Raw genomic sequence first — 13,618 nt, forward strand, 5'->3', positions numbered from 1 at the left:
TTGCACGCAGGTCCTTCCAAAACTGTCGTCTTCCATTATCCACGAGATTGATAGTATTTTGGGCAATAAACCCTACAGCAAAAAGGACTACAGATCCTAAGCCGCCCCGCCCGCCTGCTCGGACAGTTTCCGTTCCCTCCTAGTCTCTGTTCGCTCGCTTAAGCTGTTTTGAAGCCAAGTGAAGAGTGTGGTTTGCAACCAAGAGAAAACACCACACTGTGACGTCATCGGGAAATGATCTCCCAAGTCGCTGCCAGACACCACCCACTGCTTCGCCGGACAATGTCGAAGTCCGATCTGTGCCGGGGACGGCACTGGTTAGGAAGGACGTTCAAGCGGTCCCACCCAAGCCTGTCACCTCTGCTCATCCTCCAAGACCACCCAGCTTTCTCCCAGCCACAGCCAAGATTCCCAAAGTCAAGGCCAGGCCAAGGCCTGGTTGGGTCCTTGGGGCGGGAAGGGCTGGCCTCTCCTCTGCTGAGAATCTCTACCTGCTGTAGGGGGAGAGGGGAAAGGGGTCTGGCCCATCAAGGGGCCCCTTCTGCCAGGGCCTTGGTTGCTGGGGCAGGGCCTCCCCACTGGGGGTCTTCCTCCACCTCCCACTTTCCAAGGGCTCCAGGAATCTGGGGCCTGACCCCAGATTCTTCCCCCATCCTTCTCTGCTCCAACCCGCCCCACTGGGTCCCGGCAGGGGCCATGCCTGCCAAGCTCGAGCTGGCCCTTGACCCCCACCCACCCCCACCCTTGCTGGCAGGGGCAGGGACCCAGGGGGATTGACTCTGCAGTTTGGGAGCCACAAAAAGCGTAGGGGTGTGATTTCTAGCTCAGCATCCCACCGTCTTCCCCTTACACACCAATGATGAGCCTCATGCCAGTGAGGCCTGGAGCACTTGGGAGGGGTCCCAGTGAGGCAGGCCCCTCTGTCTGGCCACCCCTCTGTCCTGGCCCCGGAAGGCCCTGTGGTCATGTGCTCCTAGCTGCACGGTGGCTGCTGGCCACACCGCGGCAAGTGGCAGCAGAGGCCAGCCCTGTGCACAAGGGTGCACTCCTCTTGGCCCCTGTAGACTTTCTCTAAAGCTGCCCTCCACCCCAGGCCGCTGCTCTGCGCCGAGGTGGTGGGCTTGGGTTTTGCAGAGAGCATGCTTGGACCCTTTCAGTAAGGAAGGGTCCTTGGGGTTTTCTGTGCCCAGGAGTTGGGGGCTGCACCCCCACAGCAGCCCCCACAATGTAGGAAAAGACCTCAGGGAACCTCTCCCTGGAAAGATGGCCAGGGCTGGTTAGCCCCTCCCACTGCCTGACACCTGGAACAGACTGGGGAGAGGGGAGAGAGGGCAGGACAGGCCAGAGTGATGCCCCTGTGCAACTTGGGCCAGAGGGCTAGGGATGCCAGTAAGTCTGCAGGTGCGGGGTGCCACCTACAGGCCCAGGCCTGTGTCCCGAGCAGTACCCAGGCTTTGCAGACCGCGCAGGGCAGGGCTCCACCGAAGCCACCCCCACCCCTCGCCAGCTAGCTCCCTAGGGAAGCCTGTGTCTCCTGCCCCCAGGGCACACCCTCAGTGCAGGCACCTCTGTTCCCGCTTTGCCCTTGGAGGAGCCACTATTCCAGAAGGCTCCACCCTGCCACCCTGCGGGAGCCTGCTGTCCAGTCCTGGCCGGGCCGAGGCCTGGGAAACTACGTGTGAAAGTCAGAAAGGCCAGCGGGGAGAGGCTGGGGCGAGGGGAGGAGAGGGATCAGCTTCTGCTATTACCGACCCACCATCATGCTGCCCCTGGCGCCTAGAACCCTTGCCCCTCCTCGTAGACCAAGTCCTGGGGATCTCCACTCAGTCCTGCTGCCTGCTTCACCAGAAGCAGCCCTGTGAGTGTGGGGCGGGGAAGTCCCTTCTCAACGGAGGTCCCAGCCTATGGCCCCGGGCCCAGGTGGGGGTCACCTGCTTCCTTCCCGGACAGGGTCCTGCAGTGGCCAATGGTGCCAGAAGGCAGGTGGCCCACCCTCGCTGTCAGGGAGCGTGGCTGGCCCCATCCCCACTGCCACCCCAGCCCCACCCACTGTTGGAAGAGGGACCAGCAAGTGAGGTGGTGCCCGGGGTGGGCACTGCTGCTTAACGCGAGGCACACCTGGGGCAGCTGAGCCCCCAAAAGCTGCGGGTTTGCCAAACACAGAGAGGCCAGGCCCCGGTGTCAGGATGCAGTCAGCCTCTGGCACAGCCTTTTCCACAACTTGGTTCCTGGATGTCCTGTTTGCTCCACACCTATCTACAGGGAGGATGTGAGGGGGCTCTGCCTCCTGGGGCCAGGTCCCCCCTCTCGGGAGGGGGTGTTGGGTAGGACCATCCAAGAAAGGACAGAAAACCAAGGGCAGCTGGGGTCTAGAAAGGAGGGCGCTGGCCCTGCTGGGCGCTGCAGAGCCCCCAGTTTCCTACTCAGCTTTGTGCTCAGGTCCCAGGTCCCGAGGAGTGACAGGGGCTTCCTCCCACCTTCTGTCCTTGTCCAGTCATGTAAATAATGTGCTTTTTCCCTCCCCCAGTCTTTTTTTTTTAAAACCGACCGTGGTTCCTCAGCTAACTGCATTCCCTACCTAGGCAGAGACTGTCCTATGCCTCGAGCTTCCAAACGAGACTCAGACCGCGACACAGCCACCATATTTATGGAATGACAAAATAAAGCCCAAACCCATCGGTCTCTGCGCCTTTTTGCTCCTCTCATTTCCTCGGGGTCAGGGCTGGGCCAGGGTGAGACGGGAGGGGAGGAAAAGGCTGCCAGCAGCAGGGCCTGGGGCGCCCCCCAAACCGGAGCCTACAGCCAAGGGCAGGTGGGTTGGAAAGGGCCCATGGAGAGAGAGAGAGAGCGGGGATAGAGAATGGGGACAGGGTGGTCAGAAGACCTCCCCCCATCTCTCCCAAGCGATTCAGCCAAGGGAGGGTGGGTGCCTCCCCTGCCGCCCCCAACACACATTCTCTTTCGCCAACTCTGAGGGACCAAAGCTGCTTGCTGGCAGTCTGCTGTCCCTCTGGGGACCTGGCTGGCTGCTGTTCTCACAAGGACAGAGGTCCAGGCCTGGGGAAGCTCTCATGGTATGTGTTTGGGGTGCAGGTGAGAGGGGCCTCACCCCAGCACACCCGTTTCGGGCTCCCCTCCTTCCCAGTGAGACCCTGCACCCGTGAAATGACCATCCCAAGAAAGAGAAGGCTTCTGGACACGCCCCCATCCCCCACCACTCCTCCCTGGCCCCAGCCCCCACCCCCATTCTAAATCTTGAATCTTAGAAAAAACCTCTGATTAAATCCTTTCCCAAAGGATTTATTAAAACACAGAAAACCAAAACATACACACAGAGTACAAAGTAAAGGTGATTGTGTTGGCTACAGCCTCTGTCCAGCCTCCTGTGGGCAAAGACCAGACAAGCCACGGCTCACAGGGGAGCCTGGCTTCCAAAGCTCGACCCGCCCCCGCCGGGGCCACCCTGGCTGGGACTCCTGGTGTGCCCTGTACCCAGCCCAGGACCCTCCCTTTGCCAGCCTGGGGCTGTGCCTGGGGAAAAGGGTCGTCCCCCGCTTAGCTGGGCCTGGGCTGGTGGGGTCTGCTCCCTCCACACCCCTGAACCGCACGGGCCAGTGGGACCCTCCCTTCCTCTCCAGGGATGCTTGGGCTCCAATCTCTGCTTGAGGAGTTCAGGACACACACACACCCAACGGGCCCTTTCTGGGTTATCGCACCTAAAAAAATACTTTGTTAAAAAAAATCTGAAAATTAAAGAAAAAAAAACACACAACGCCAGTGAGTTTGGGCTGATGCACCACAACCTGTAAACTTTCAGACATAGAAAACGGGACAGGAACCAGCTTCCGAGACCGAGGCTGGGTCTTGCACAGGAGAGACTTGGGGGAGGGCCCGAGGCCAGGTCACCAAGACAGTGAGGGCAGAGGGGCGTGCCAGCCTCGGCCCCCACCCACACCCTGTCCCCTGCCCACAGACCCCAACGCACACTGGAGGCTCCAAGTGACCAACACTTGACCAAGTCCACCTGGCTTCCGGCTCCCATGTCTCCCAGCCCACTCTCCACTCCACCTCCTTGGGCCTCAAGTGTCCTGGGATGACAGGAGTGAGGGCTGCAGGTGTCACTGGGCCAAGGCTTGGGCAGGAGAGCACCCGGGGGATTCTGGGAAGGCAGCCCCCAAAAGCAGGAGGACTTCAATCATAGGGGGCAGGGAAAGTCCGGCCTGCCCCTGGGGGAAGCCAAGTTTGCAGAAAACACAGGAGCTTCGGAAGGTGGCTTTCCGGGGACGCTGCTTCTGCCTCAGGCGTGTATGAGAGGGCCCTGCAGACGTGCTCACTCCACCCCGAGTCACCTGAGCCCATGGGGCAACGCCTTCCAAGACCTTGGCTCAAACATGGCTCTGCAGAAGCCCCACTCAGCACTGGCTTAAATAAAGTGGCTGGAAATCTCCAATCGCAGACTGGCACTTTGGGCTCACGCTCATGCCCGAGGACCCTGATTCTACCAGCAGCAAAAACCAAACCCAGCCCGAAGACGCCAAACACACGGACACCACCATGACCACTTTTGGCAGAGATGACTGACAAACCAAGAAGACAATCTCAGATCTTTTCTCCTCTCCCAAACTGGTTAGCCCCAAACCCGCTCTGACTCTGGCAGCCCACCCCTCCTGGGCTCTGGGGTGCTGGCCACAGAGAGCACCACCCCTTCTGGACCAGGCAGTGCAGGGGGCCCAGGCCAAAGGAGCCCTGGCCAGGCTTTCCTGGGTGCCTGAGTCTAACCAGGCAGAGGAGAAGGGAGCCCTGGCGAGGCCTGGGAGGGAAACAGAGAGGAAGGGACAAAGCAAGGCTGCCTGAGAGGAAGGGCTCACAGGGAAGGGACCATCAGCCCTTGGGGTGGAGACACAGAGCCCTGCCCTGACCGCCACAGGCCTCCAGTCCTGCTGCTCGGGACCTATCTGCTGTGGGCCAAGGAAGGTGGGCACTGCTCCCAATGAGGGCCAACCCCAGTGCTGGCCACTGCTTGTTTGGGGACGAGGTCATGAGAGTGAGCTTATGGCAGGTCACCTCACCTGTGACCCGAGCCAAGACCCTTTGCCGGGAGGCACTGCAGAGCACACAACACGCGTGTGGATAAATCACAAGATGTGAGCCCGCTGACAATCATCTCCACTCCAGGGTACTCCCCACTACGCCCACATGCAGTGTCAGGGTCGGGCTGGCCTTGCAGACCTGGATACAGACTGGAGTGTGGGAATGTGCCGAGATGAAGGGCTTGTAGGTCCCGTCCTCCGGGGTTTGGAGAGAGCCTCATTATGAGTGAGGCATCTGGGGCTTAGGGAGGGCCAGGCAATTGCTCCAGTGTCTGCAACACAAGCTGGTGAATCCTGACCCAGCCCCGGCCCCCTCAGTCCCAGGCAGGCCCTCTCCAGGGAGCTGAGCCCCAGCCCCTGTGTGCACCTCCACCCCAGGCCCAGCTGGGTTTTTCACACAGCCCTTTCCTAACACTCCCAGAATTCTGCACCCCAAGGCACCTTCCCTGGGAAGGTCCCAGTTCAAGACTCAGAAATGCCTTCCAGGTCGACCTGGGGCCGGGAGAAGGATCACACACAGACAGGCCTAGGGAGGGCCTGACCTGCTCCCCATCTCCATCCCCAACTTGGAGGGGCAGGGTCCAGGGGAGTGGGTGGGACTCCAAGAACCCACATGTGGGAAGATGGTTTTGGGATTCCAGGGCGCTTCTGGCAGGAAACAAGGCAGCAAGCCCTTGGTGCTGCGGCTGGGAGGGGTCTGCAGAGGGCACTGGGTCCAGTCCCCCTCCAGGCAGAACTCTCCCCACGCCTTCCGAGAGTCAGCCTCAAGCAAGAAGCCCCAGGGAAGGCCTTTCCAGGGACAGGGGAATGGGACAAGTCCAGGCCCCCAGGGGCAGCCGGGTTCCACCCCCGGAGGTGGGCGGGGCAGGCATCCCAGGGCACAGGGCATGGCCAGGATCTCCTGGGTCAGCTCAGGGCCCATGACCCTCCTTGCTGGGGCGCCAGCTATCACTGCCCTTAACCACACCCCTGGCAGAAGGCAAACCCAACGCAGCAGTGGCTCTGAGGCAAGTGCTGGCCCTCCCCAGCCCACCCTCCCTGGGATCACACACTTCTGCCTGCCGTGAAGAGCCGGGGCCACAGGCCCCCCACTGGTAACAGAGCCCCGGGCCTTCAAGATGCCCTGGGCCGAGGACAGACACCTGCTGGCAGAGGATCCTCCTCCCCGCAAGGAGACAGCAAACACCTGGCGGTCTCCAGCCTTGGCAGGAAGGAGGGGAAATGTCAGCTAGGGTCTCACCATCGGGCTGGACAATGGCTCCCCAAACCTGCCATCTGGTGCTGGGAGGCTCCAAGCAGGCAGGGGGCCAAATCAGAAGGGGCAGTCACACAGGTGCAGACAGGTCAAGTAGGGGACACTGAGGGCTCCTAGGGCACTGGGCGCCATGTCCTCCCCTGCTGGGCCGAGTCCACAGGGCAGTGCCAGGACTACCTTGGGTCTGGAACCCATCGGTGAAGAGACGTCAGTGCCGCAGGTTCGAATCTTCCATACGTCATCCAACTTTTATCAAGACAAATGTGTTCAAGTCTTCAATAGGAAAGTGCAAAAGATGTACAAATCAATGAAATCTCTTCTAAGAAGTCGTCTGGAAAAGGTGGCGAGGGGGCACGTCCGGCGTGGTTGTGGGGGCAACGCTGTGTGGAAGAACACTTGAATTATGATGAGGTGGCACTTCTGGGCTCTGGCGCAGCCGAGCTGGGCCTCGTCCTCCATGTGATGGCATTACTAGGTTTCCCTTTTTGTCCCAAGGTGGCGCTGGCTCCTAAAAAGGCGGCAGCTTTTCTCTCCCATGTGGGTCGGGCAGGTGGCCCGGCAGGCGTGGCTGCAAAAGGCAAATCGGTGGGTTAAGCAGGTGGGCGGTTATAGGGGGCATCAGGGTGGCACCCAACGGCCTGTAGCTGCTTCTCCGCCTATCACAACCAACTATGATCAGGGGGCCCCCCAGCCACGACCTCCCAGCCACAGGCTGCCGGCCCAGGCCATGAGCTACACCCAGAGTGCCGAGAGCACCCAGGAAGCAGCAGCGGGCAGGGGCAGCCAGCCAGGAAGCCTCTCCGGAGCCTCCACCAGCAAGACACAGTTCCCACAGGGACGGACACAGCGTAGTGGAGGCTGGTGGCCCCAGAGAAGACTAGAATGAACTGGCAGTTTCTCTGAAATAAGCCCCCTTTCCTGGCCAATAGCCCCCACAAAACCCTCAGCCACCCTCCTGGTCCTGGGCAGGGAGTGAAGGTGTAAGACAAGATGTGATGTCCGCCACCAGCAGGACAGCAGGGGCAGGACAGGGCTCCAGGCGGGGGCAGCAGTCTCTGACTTCCGCCGGGAACACGTGTGCAAATGAGAACACACATGCACACACAGGAGCTCACCCAAGTCCATCGACCCCTTCATGTCCTGCCACCCCAGCCTCCCAGTGGACAGACACGCTGGCCACAAGGTGGTCCCAGGGCCAAGGGGGCAAGGTAGAGGGGCTCCAGGCAGGTGGGTGGCTCTCAAAGCCGCCGGAGGCAGTAAAAGCTCCAGGACTTAGGGACGGGAGTCAAGTGCAGGGGCAGGGCTGACTGTGGCCAGGCCTGGTTTGCTAGCAATGGGGTGGCGGGGAGGAACAGCAGCACCCAGCAGCCCTCACCTCAGCTGGAAATGAGCGCTGCAACACGGGGAAGTCTCGGGGACGGCTAGATATCTGTCAAAAAAAGAGGAGACCCGGGCTTGCCTGGCGTCGGCAGCAGCAGGCAGGCCGGGCCCGGCGGGCACCCGTGTGCATGCTGCCCGGAGCGGACGGGCACCTACCGGTCACATAGGGCCCCAGGGGCATCTGGTTGTAGTTGACAATCCCTCCCGGTCCAGGGCCCCGGAAGTTGGGCCCAAAGTTGTTGCTGTACATCTGGGAGGAGCCGAAAGCGCCCTGGAGGCAAGGACTCAGCTTCACAGGTGGTCTCAGGCCCCCCACCCAGCCTCCACCCAGGGGCACGCCAGGGGGCTCGGGCCGGGGCACACAGGCCGAGCCTGACCTGCTGGATGGTGGGGTCCCCGGCGCGGTTGGTCAGGCGGCTCAGGATGCTGCGCTCCGACATCTGCAGCCGGGCGGCCACCGGGGGGATGCGGGACAGCATGGATGGCAGCCGGGTCACGTCGGCCTTCATGTCGCTCAGCAGCTCCTCCAGCTGGTTCAGGACTGTGGTGGGAGGTGGAGGGATGGTAGGATGGAGGATGGAGGGGTGGAGGGATGGAGGAGTGGAAGGATGGAGGGATGGAGGGATGGAGGGATGGAGGGATGGAGGGGTGGAGGGATGGAGGAGTGGAGGGATGAAGGGGTGGAGGGGTGGAGGGGTGGAGGGATGGAGGGTGGAGGGGTGGAGGGGTGGAGGGATGGAGGGGTGGAGGGATGGAGGGGTGGAGGGATGGAGGGGTGGAGGGGTAGAAAGATGCAGGGATGATGGAGGGATGATGGAGGGAACATGGAGGAATGGAAAGAAGATGGAGGGATGGAGGGATGATGGAGAGATGCAAGGATGATGGAGAGATGGAAGGATGATGGAGGGATGGAGGGGTGGAAGGATGGACGAATGGAGGGGTGGAAGGGTGGAGGCATGGAGGGATAATGTAGGGATAATGGAGGGATGGAGGGAAGATGGAGGGATGGAGGGATGATGGAGGGATGGAGGGATGGAAGGATGGAGGGGTGGAAGGATGAGGGATGGAGGGATCATATAGGGATAATGGAGGGAAGATGGAGGGATGGAGGGATAATGAAGGGATGATGGAGAGATGGAGGGATGATGGTCGGATGGAGGGGTGGAGAGATGGAGGAATGATGAAAGGATGGAGGGATGATGGAGGGATAATGAAGGAATGATGGATAGATGGAGGGATGATGGAGGGATGGAGGGGTGGAGAGATGGAGGGATGATGAAAGGATGGAGAGATGATGGAAAGATGGAGGGATAATGAAGGAATGATGGATAGATGGAGGGATGATGGAGGGATGGAGGGATGGAAGGATGGAGAGGTGGAAGGATGAGGGATGGAGGGATCATGTAGGGATAATGGAGGGAAGATGGAGGGATGGAGGGATGATGGATGGAGGGACAATGAAGGGATGATGGAGAGATGGAGGGATGATGGTGGAAGGGTGGAGATGGATGATGAAAGGATGATGGAGGGATGATGGAGGGATGGAGGGATGATGAAGGGACGATGGATAGATGGAGGGATGATGGATAGATGGAGGGATGATGGAGGGATGGAGGGGTGGAGAGATGGAGGGATGGAGGGATGATGAAGGAATGATGGAGAGATAAAGGGATGTAGGGATGATGAAGCAATGGAGGGATGAAGGGATGATGGAAGAATGAAGGGATGATGGAGGGATAATAGAGGGATGGAGGGATGATGGATGATGGAGAGATGGAGGGATGATGGAGGGATGGAGGGATGATGGAGGGATGGAGGGATGATGGAGGGATGGAGGGATGATGGAGGGATGGAGGGATGATGGAGGCATGGAGGGGTGGAAGGATGGAGAGATGGAGGGATAATGGAGGGAAGATGGAGGGATGGAGGGAAGATGGAGGGATGGGATGATGGAGGGATGGTGGAGAGATGGGATGGAGGGATGAAAGGATGGTGGAGGGATGGGTGATGGAGGGGTGAAGGGATGGAGGGATGATGGAGAGACGGAGGGATGATGGAGGGATGGTGGAGACATGGAGGTATAAAGGGATGATGAAGGGATGGAGGAATGATGGAGGAGTGGAAGGATGGAGGGATGATGGAGGGTTGGAGGGGTGGAGAGATGAAGGGATGATGGAGAGATGGAGGGGTGGAAGGATGGAGAGATGATAGAAGGATGATGGAGGGATGGAGCAATGATGGAGAGATGATGGAGGGAAGATGGAGAGATGGAGTGATGAAGGGATGAAGGTATGATGAAGGGATAATGGAGGGATGGAGGAATGGAAGGATGGCAGGATGATGGAGGGATGGAGGGGTGGAGAGATGGAATGATGGAGAGATGGGGGTATGGGGGTGGAAGGATGGAGGGATAATGGAAGGATGATGGAGGAATGGAGACATGATGGAGATGATGAAAGGATGATGGAGAGATGGAGGGATGAAGGGATGGAGGTATGATGAAGGGACAATGGAGGGATGCAGGGGTGGAAGGATGGAGGGATGAGGGATGATGGTGGGATGAGGGATGGGGGAGTGGAAGGACAGAGGCACGGAGGGATGATGGAAGGATGGAAGGATGGAAGGATGGAGGGGTGGAAGGATGGAGGAATGGAGGAATGATGAAGGGATGGAGGGATGATGAAGAGATGGAGGGATGGACAGATGGAGGCATGTAGGAATTATGGAGGGATGGAAAGATGGAGATGTGGAAGGATGGAGGGATGAGGGATGATGGAGGGATGAGGGATTGAGGGGTGAAAGAACAGAGGGATGGAGGGATGGAAGGGTGGAAGGACGGAGGCATGGAGGGACGATGGAGAGGTGGAAGGATGGAGGCATGGAGGGATGGTGGAGGGATGGAGGGATGAGGGGCTGTGCCAGGAGAGGCAGCCTGAGAGCTGGGGCTTATTTGCAAGGGTGTATGACTGCGCTCGCCCAGAACCCAGCAGCAGGGGGTGCTCTGCACCAGGCCCTCCCAAGCTGCAGGCAGCGCTGCCAAGTGGGGACACAGCAGGAGCTTCCAAAGAACTCCTCCCAGGAGCCTCTCTGGGCTGGGCAGGGACCCCGGGCTGCAGACGAGCCAGCCAGAAGCGCTGCCCAACACTGGGCTTCCCTCCTAAGAGTCCTCAGGGAGACCTGCAGCCCTAGGCCTTGCTGGGCACAGGATCGGAGTACACCAGGGAGGGCTGCAGGGCACGGGGATGCGTCCAGCAACTCTCACCACAGGGCCACCCCCTCCCCCAACCAGCCGGGAGCCCCGAGGGCAGAAGTGTGCCCTGTGACCACAGGCAGAGATGTGCAGCCAGCGCCAAGGATCTGAATCGTGGGAGATCTTGGGCAAACTACTTCCCCTTCCCGCACAGGGCCAATGAGAAGGCTCCAGGCTGATGGGTATTGCCCGGGCTAAAGACACAATGCATTTAAGGCACGCTGTCAGGACTCAGAAGCCTTTACAGTTTCGTGGTTTTCTGTGTCACTAGCCCGGGCCGGGGCCTGCACAGAGCAGGCTTGAGAAACAGGCTGGAGAAGCAAGCAGCCTCAGTTTCCCTGCAGGGGAGATAAGGGGTCTGATGACAGGACTGTTCCATCTTGGCCCAGAAGTCCACCGCCCTCTGGGCTGACATCTGTCCCCGGCCCCTACCCCATCAGTGCCCTCATCTACAGCCAAGAGCGCTCGCTGGGCAGGAGGAAGGTGGGAGGGCCACACTGCGGGGGGCAGGGCTTGCTCACCCTTGTGCAGGACGGCATTGGCAGGCTTGTTCCCAGCAAGGGACTCCTTGGACAGGTGCTGGTGGCTCTCGGCGAGGCACTCCACTTCAGCCAGGCGGGCGTTGAGGGCCATGGCGGGGTGGTTGGGGTCCTGGGTCATGTTCAGGTACGCGGCCCTCCGGAGCTGCTCCTCAATGACCAACGCCTGCTCCAGCAGCTGGGGGTGGGGGGCAGCGTCGGCCCGGCCCCTCCCCCTGAACGGCTACCCTCCGTGCTCCACCAGTGCCCACCCCAGGCCAAGGCTCCCAGCAGAAAGGAGGGAAAGAGGACATACTGCCATCTGCTGCCCACTCTGGCCTGGTGGTGGCCAACCCTTGGAGCTGTCACCAAGCTGTGTTTTCTGTACCCCATCACCCCAAGGCGGCAGATACTCCCCAGTGGGGCCAGGGCCAGAGCAAGGATCCACCACTGTTAGTTGATGGACGTACTGATGCTTTGTGGCAGTGTGACCCAGGTACGTGGGGAGGGGTTGCTGCTCTCTAATTCCTTTGCCTTTGGGAGGGCCCTCCTGACACCCGTCCCTCCCCGCCCCCTGCAGCCCTGGCCCTTCAGAAGACTGACCTTAAACCTGCGGGCCAGGAACTTGTTCTTCATCTCCAGGTAGTTGCCCTTGTGGACCTCAGACTTAAAGGGCTCGTTCAGGATCATGTACCTCGGGTCATTCTGGATGTCCTGCCATCGGGCGTAGCCGTGCCTGGGTGGGGCACCGTTAAGGGCAAACCTGGCCATTAGAAGAGGCGGGGCCGTAGGGGGAGGCAGCTCAGGGAGGGGGAGGGGCCAGCCCAGGGGTCGGCATCCTGGCTGTACGCTCTCAGGCAAGTCCTTAAGCCTGGCTGCACGAGGAACATATTGATGACACAACAGTGACAGTATCAGCAGACACTGACAGGTGCCCTGGGTGCACCAGACACAGCCCCGGGGCTTCAGAAGGTTAACTCTTCACCCCAACAACCTGGGGTGCATACGTTTAAGTCCTGCCCCCAGTACCTGTGAATGGGAACCTTTTTCGGAAATAGGGTATTTGCAGATGTAATTAAGAAAGGGTCATACTGGATTAGGGTGGGCCCTAAATCCAATGACTGGTATGCTTATAAGAGGGAAATTTGGGGCCAGGCATGGTGGCTCACGCCTGTAATCCCAGCATTTTGGGAGGCCAAGGCGGGCAGATCACTTGAGGCCAGGAGCTTGAGACCAGCCCGGCCAACATGGCGAAACCCTGTCTCTACTAAAATTACAAAAACTAGCTAGGAGTGGTGGTGCACGCCTATAGTCCCAGCTACTCAGGAGGCTGAGGCAGAAGAATCACTTGAACCCAGGAGGCAGAGGTTGCAGTGAGCTGAGATCGCACCACTGCACTCCAGCCTAGGCCACAGAGCGAGACTCCACCTCAAAAAAAAAAAAAAAAGAAAAAGAAAAAGGCTGGGTGCGGTGGCTCACGCCTGTAATCTCAGCACTTTGGGAGGCCAAGGTGGGTGGATCACTTGAGGTCAGGAGTTTAAGACCAGCGTGGCCAACATGGTGAAACCCTGTCTCTACTAAAAATACAAAAATTAGCCAGGTGTGGTGGGGCACGCCTGTAATCCTAGCTACTTGGGAGGCTGAGGCAGGAGAATCGCTTGAACCCAGGAGGCAGCAGTTGCAGTGAGCCAAGATCAAGCTGCCACACTCCAGCCTGGGTGACAGAGTGAAACTCTATCTCAAAAAAAAAAAAAAAGAGAGAGAGCAATGTGGACCCAGACAGAGACACACAAGGAAGAAGCCGTGATGACAGCGGTGGGGAGCAGGCGACGCAGCAATGCCAAGGATTTCTAGCCACTGCCAGAAGCCAGGAAGATTGAGGAAGAGCGAGGAAGGCTTCCCCCGGAACCCTCAGAGGGCTCTCCCCGAGGTCCGCGGAGGAACAGGCAAGTGCCTGCCCAGCCCGGCCTGGCCAAGGATACGTCACGATGCCTGCCAGCAGCCAGTAGTCATGGCGCCGGTGCCAGATGTCGTAGATTTTCCCCGAGGATACAGCAGCCCGCTCCTCATTCTGCCACAGCGTGTGCAACTCTGGGAAACAAGCCAAGGTGAGCAGGATGAGAAG

The 13,618-nt window shown here is 59.6% G+C and overlaps 2 protein-coding genes across 5 annotated transcripts in view; one reads left to right on the forward strand and one right to left on the reverse strand.

Moving 5' to 3' along the window:
• Positions 1 to 2,682, forward strand: part of KCNAB2 (potassium voltage-gated channel subfamily A regulatory beta subunit 2) — a 108,529-nt gene extending 105,847 nt beyond the window's left edge. For both annotated transcript variants that reach the window (XM_030805082.1, XM_030805084.1), the window contains one exon: positions 11 to 2,682. In XM_030805082.1, the coding sequence (XP_030660942.1) occupies positions 11 to 100 (90 nt within the window). In that variant the 3' untranslated portion in view covers positions 101 to 2,682. The remainder of the gene's footprint in view (positions 1 to 10) is intronic.
• Positions 2,683 to 3,279: 597 nt separating this feature from the next.
• CHD5 (chromodomain helicase DNA binding protein 5) overlaps positions 3,280 to 13,618 on the reverse strand; it is a 78,446-nt gene continuing 68,107 nt past the window's right edge. For 2 of the 3 annotated variants that reach the window (XM_030805078.1, XM_030805080.1), the window contains 7 exons: positions 13,476 to 13,584; positions 12,097 to 12,229; positions 11,497 to 11,692; positions 8,103 to 8,266; positions 7,882 to 7,996; positions 7,721 to 7,774; positions 3,280 to 6,913 (listed from right to left, as the gene is read on the reverse strand). In XM_030805078.1, coding sequence (XP_030660938.1) covers positions 7,767 to 7,774; positions 7,882 to 7,996; positions 8,103 to 8,266; positions 11,497 to 11,692; positions 12,097 to 12,229; positions 13,476 to 13,584 — 725 coding nt within the window. In that variant the 3' untranslated portion in view covers positions 3,280 to 6,913; positions 7,721 to 7,766. The remainder of the gene's footprint in view (positions 6,914 to 7,720; positions 7,775 to 7,881; positions 7,997 to 8,102; positions 8,267 to 11,496; positions 11,693 to 12,096; positions 12,230 to 13,475; positions 13,585 to 13,618) is intronic. The other variant, XM_030805079.1, reaches the window with a different exon arrangement.

Source organism: Nomascus leucogenys, chromosome 24 (assembly GCF_006542625.1).
Source record: "Nomascus leucogenys isolate Asia chromosome 24, Asia_NLE_v1, whole genome shotgun sequence".
Classification (NCBI taxonomy): Eukaryota; Metazoa; Chordata; class Mammalia; order Primates; family Hylobatidae; genus Nomascus; species Nomascus leucogenys.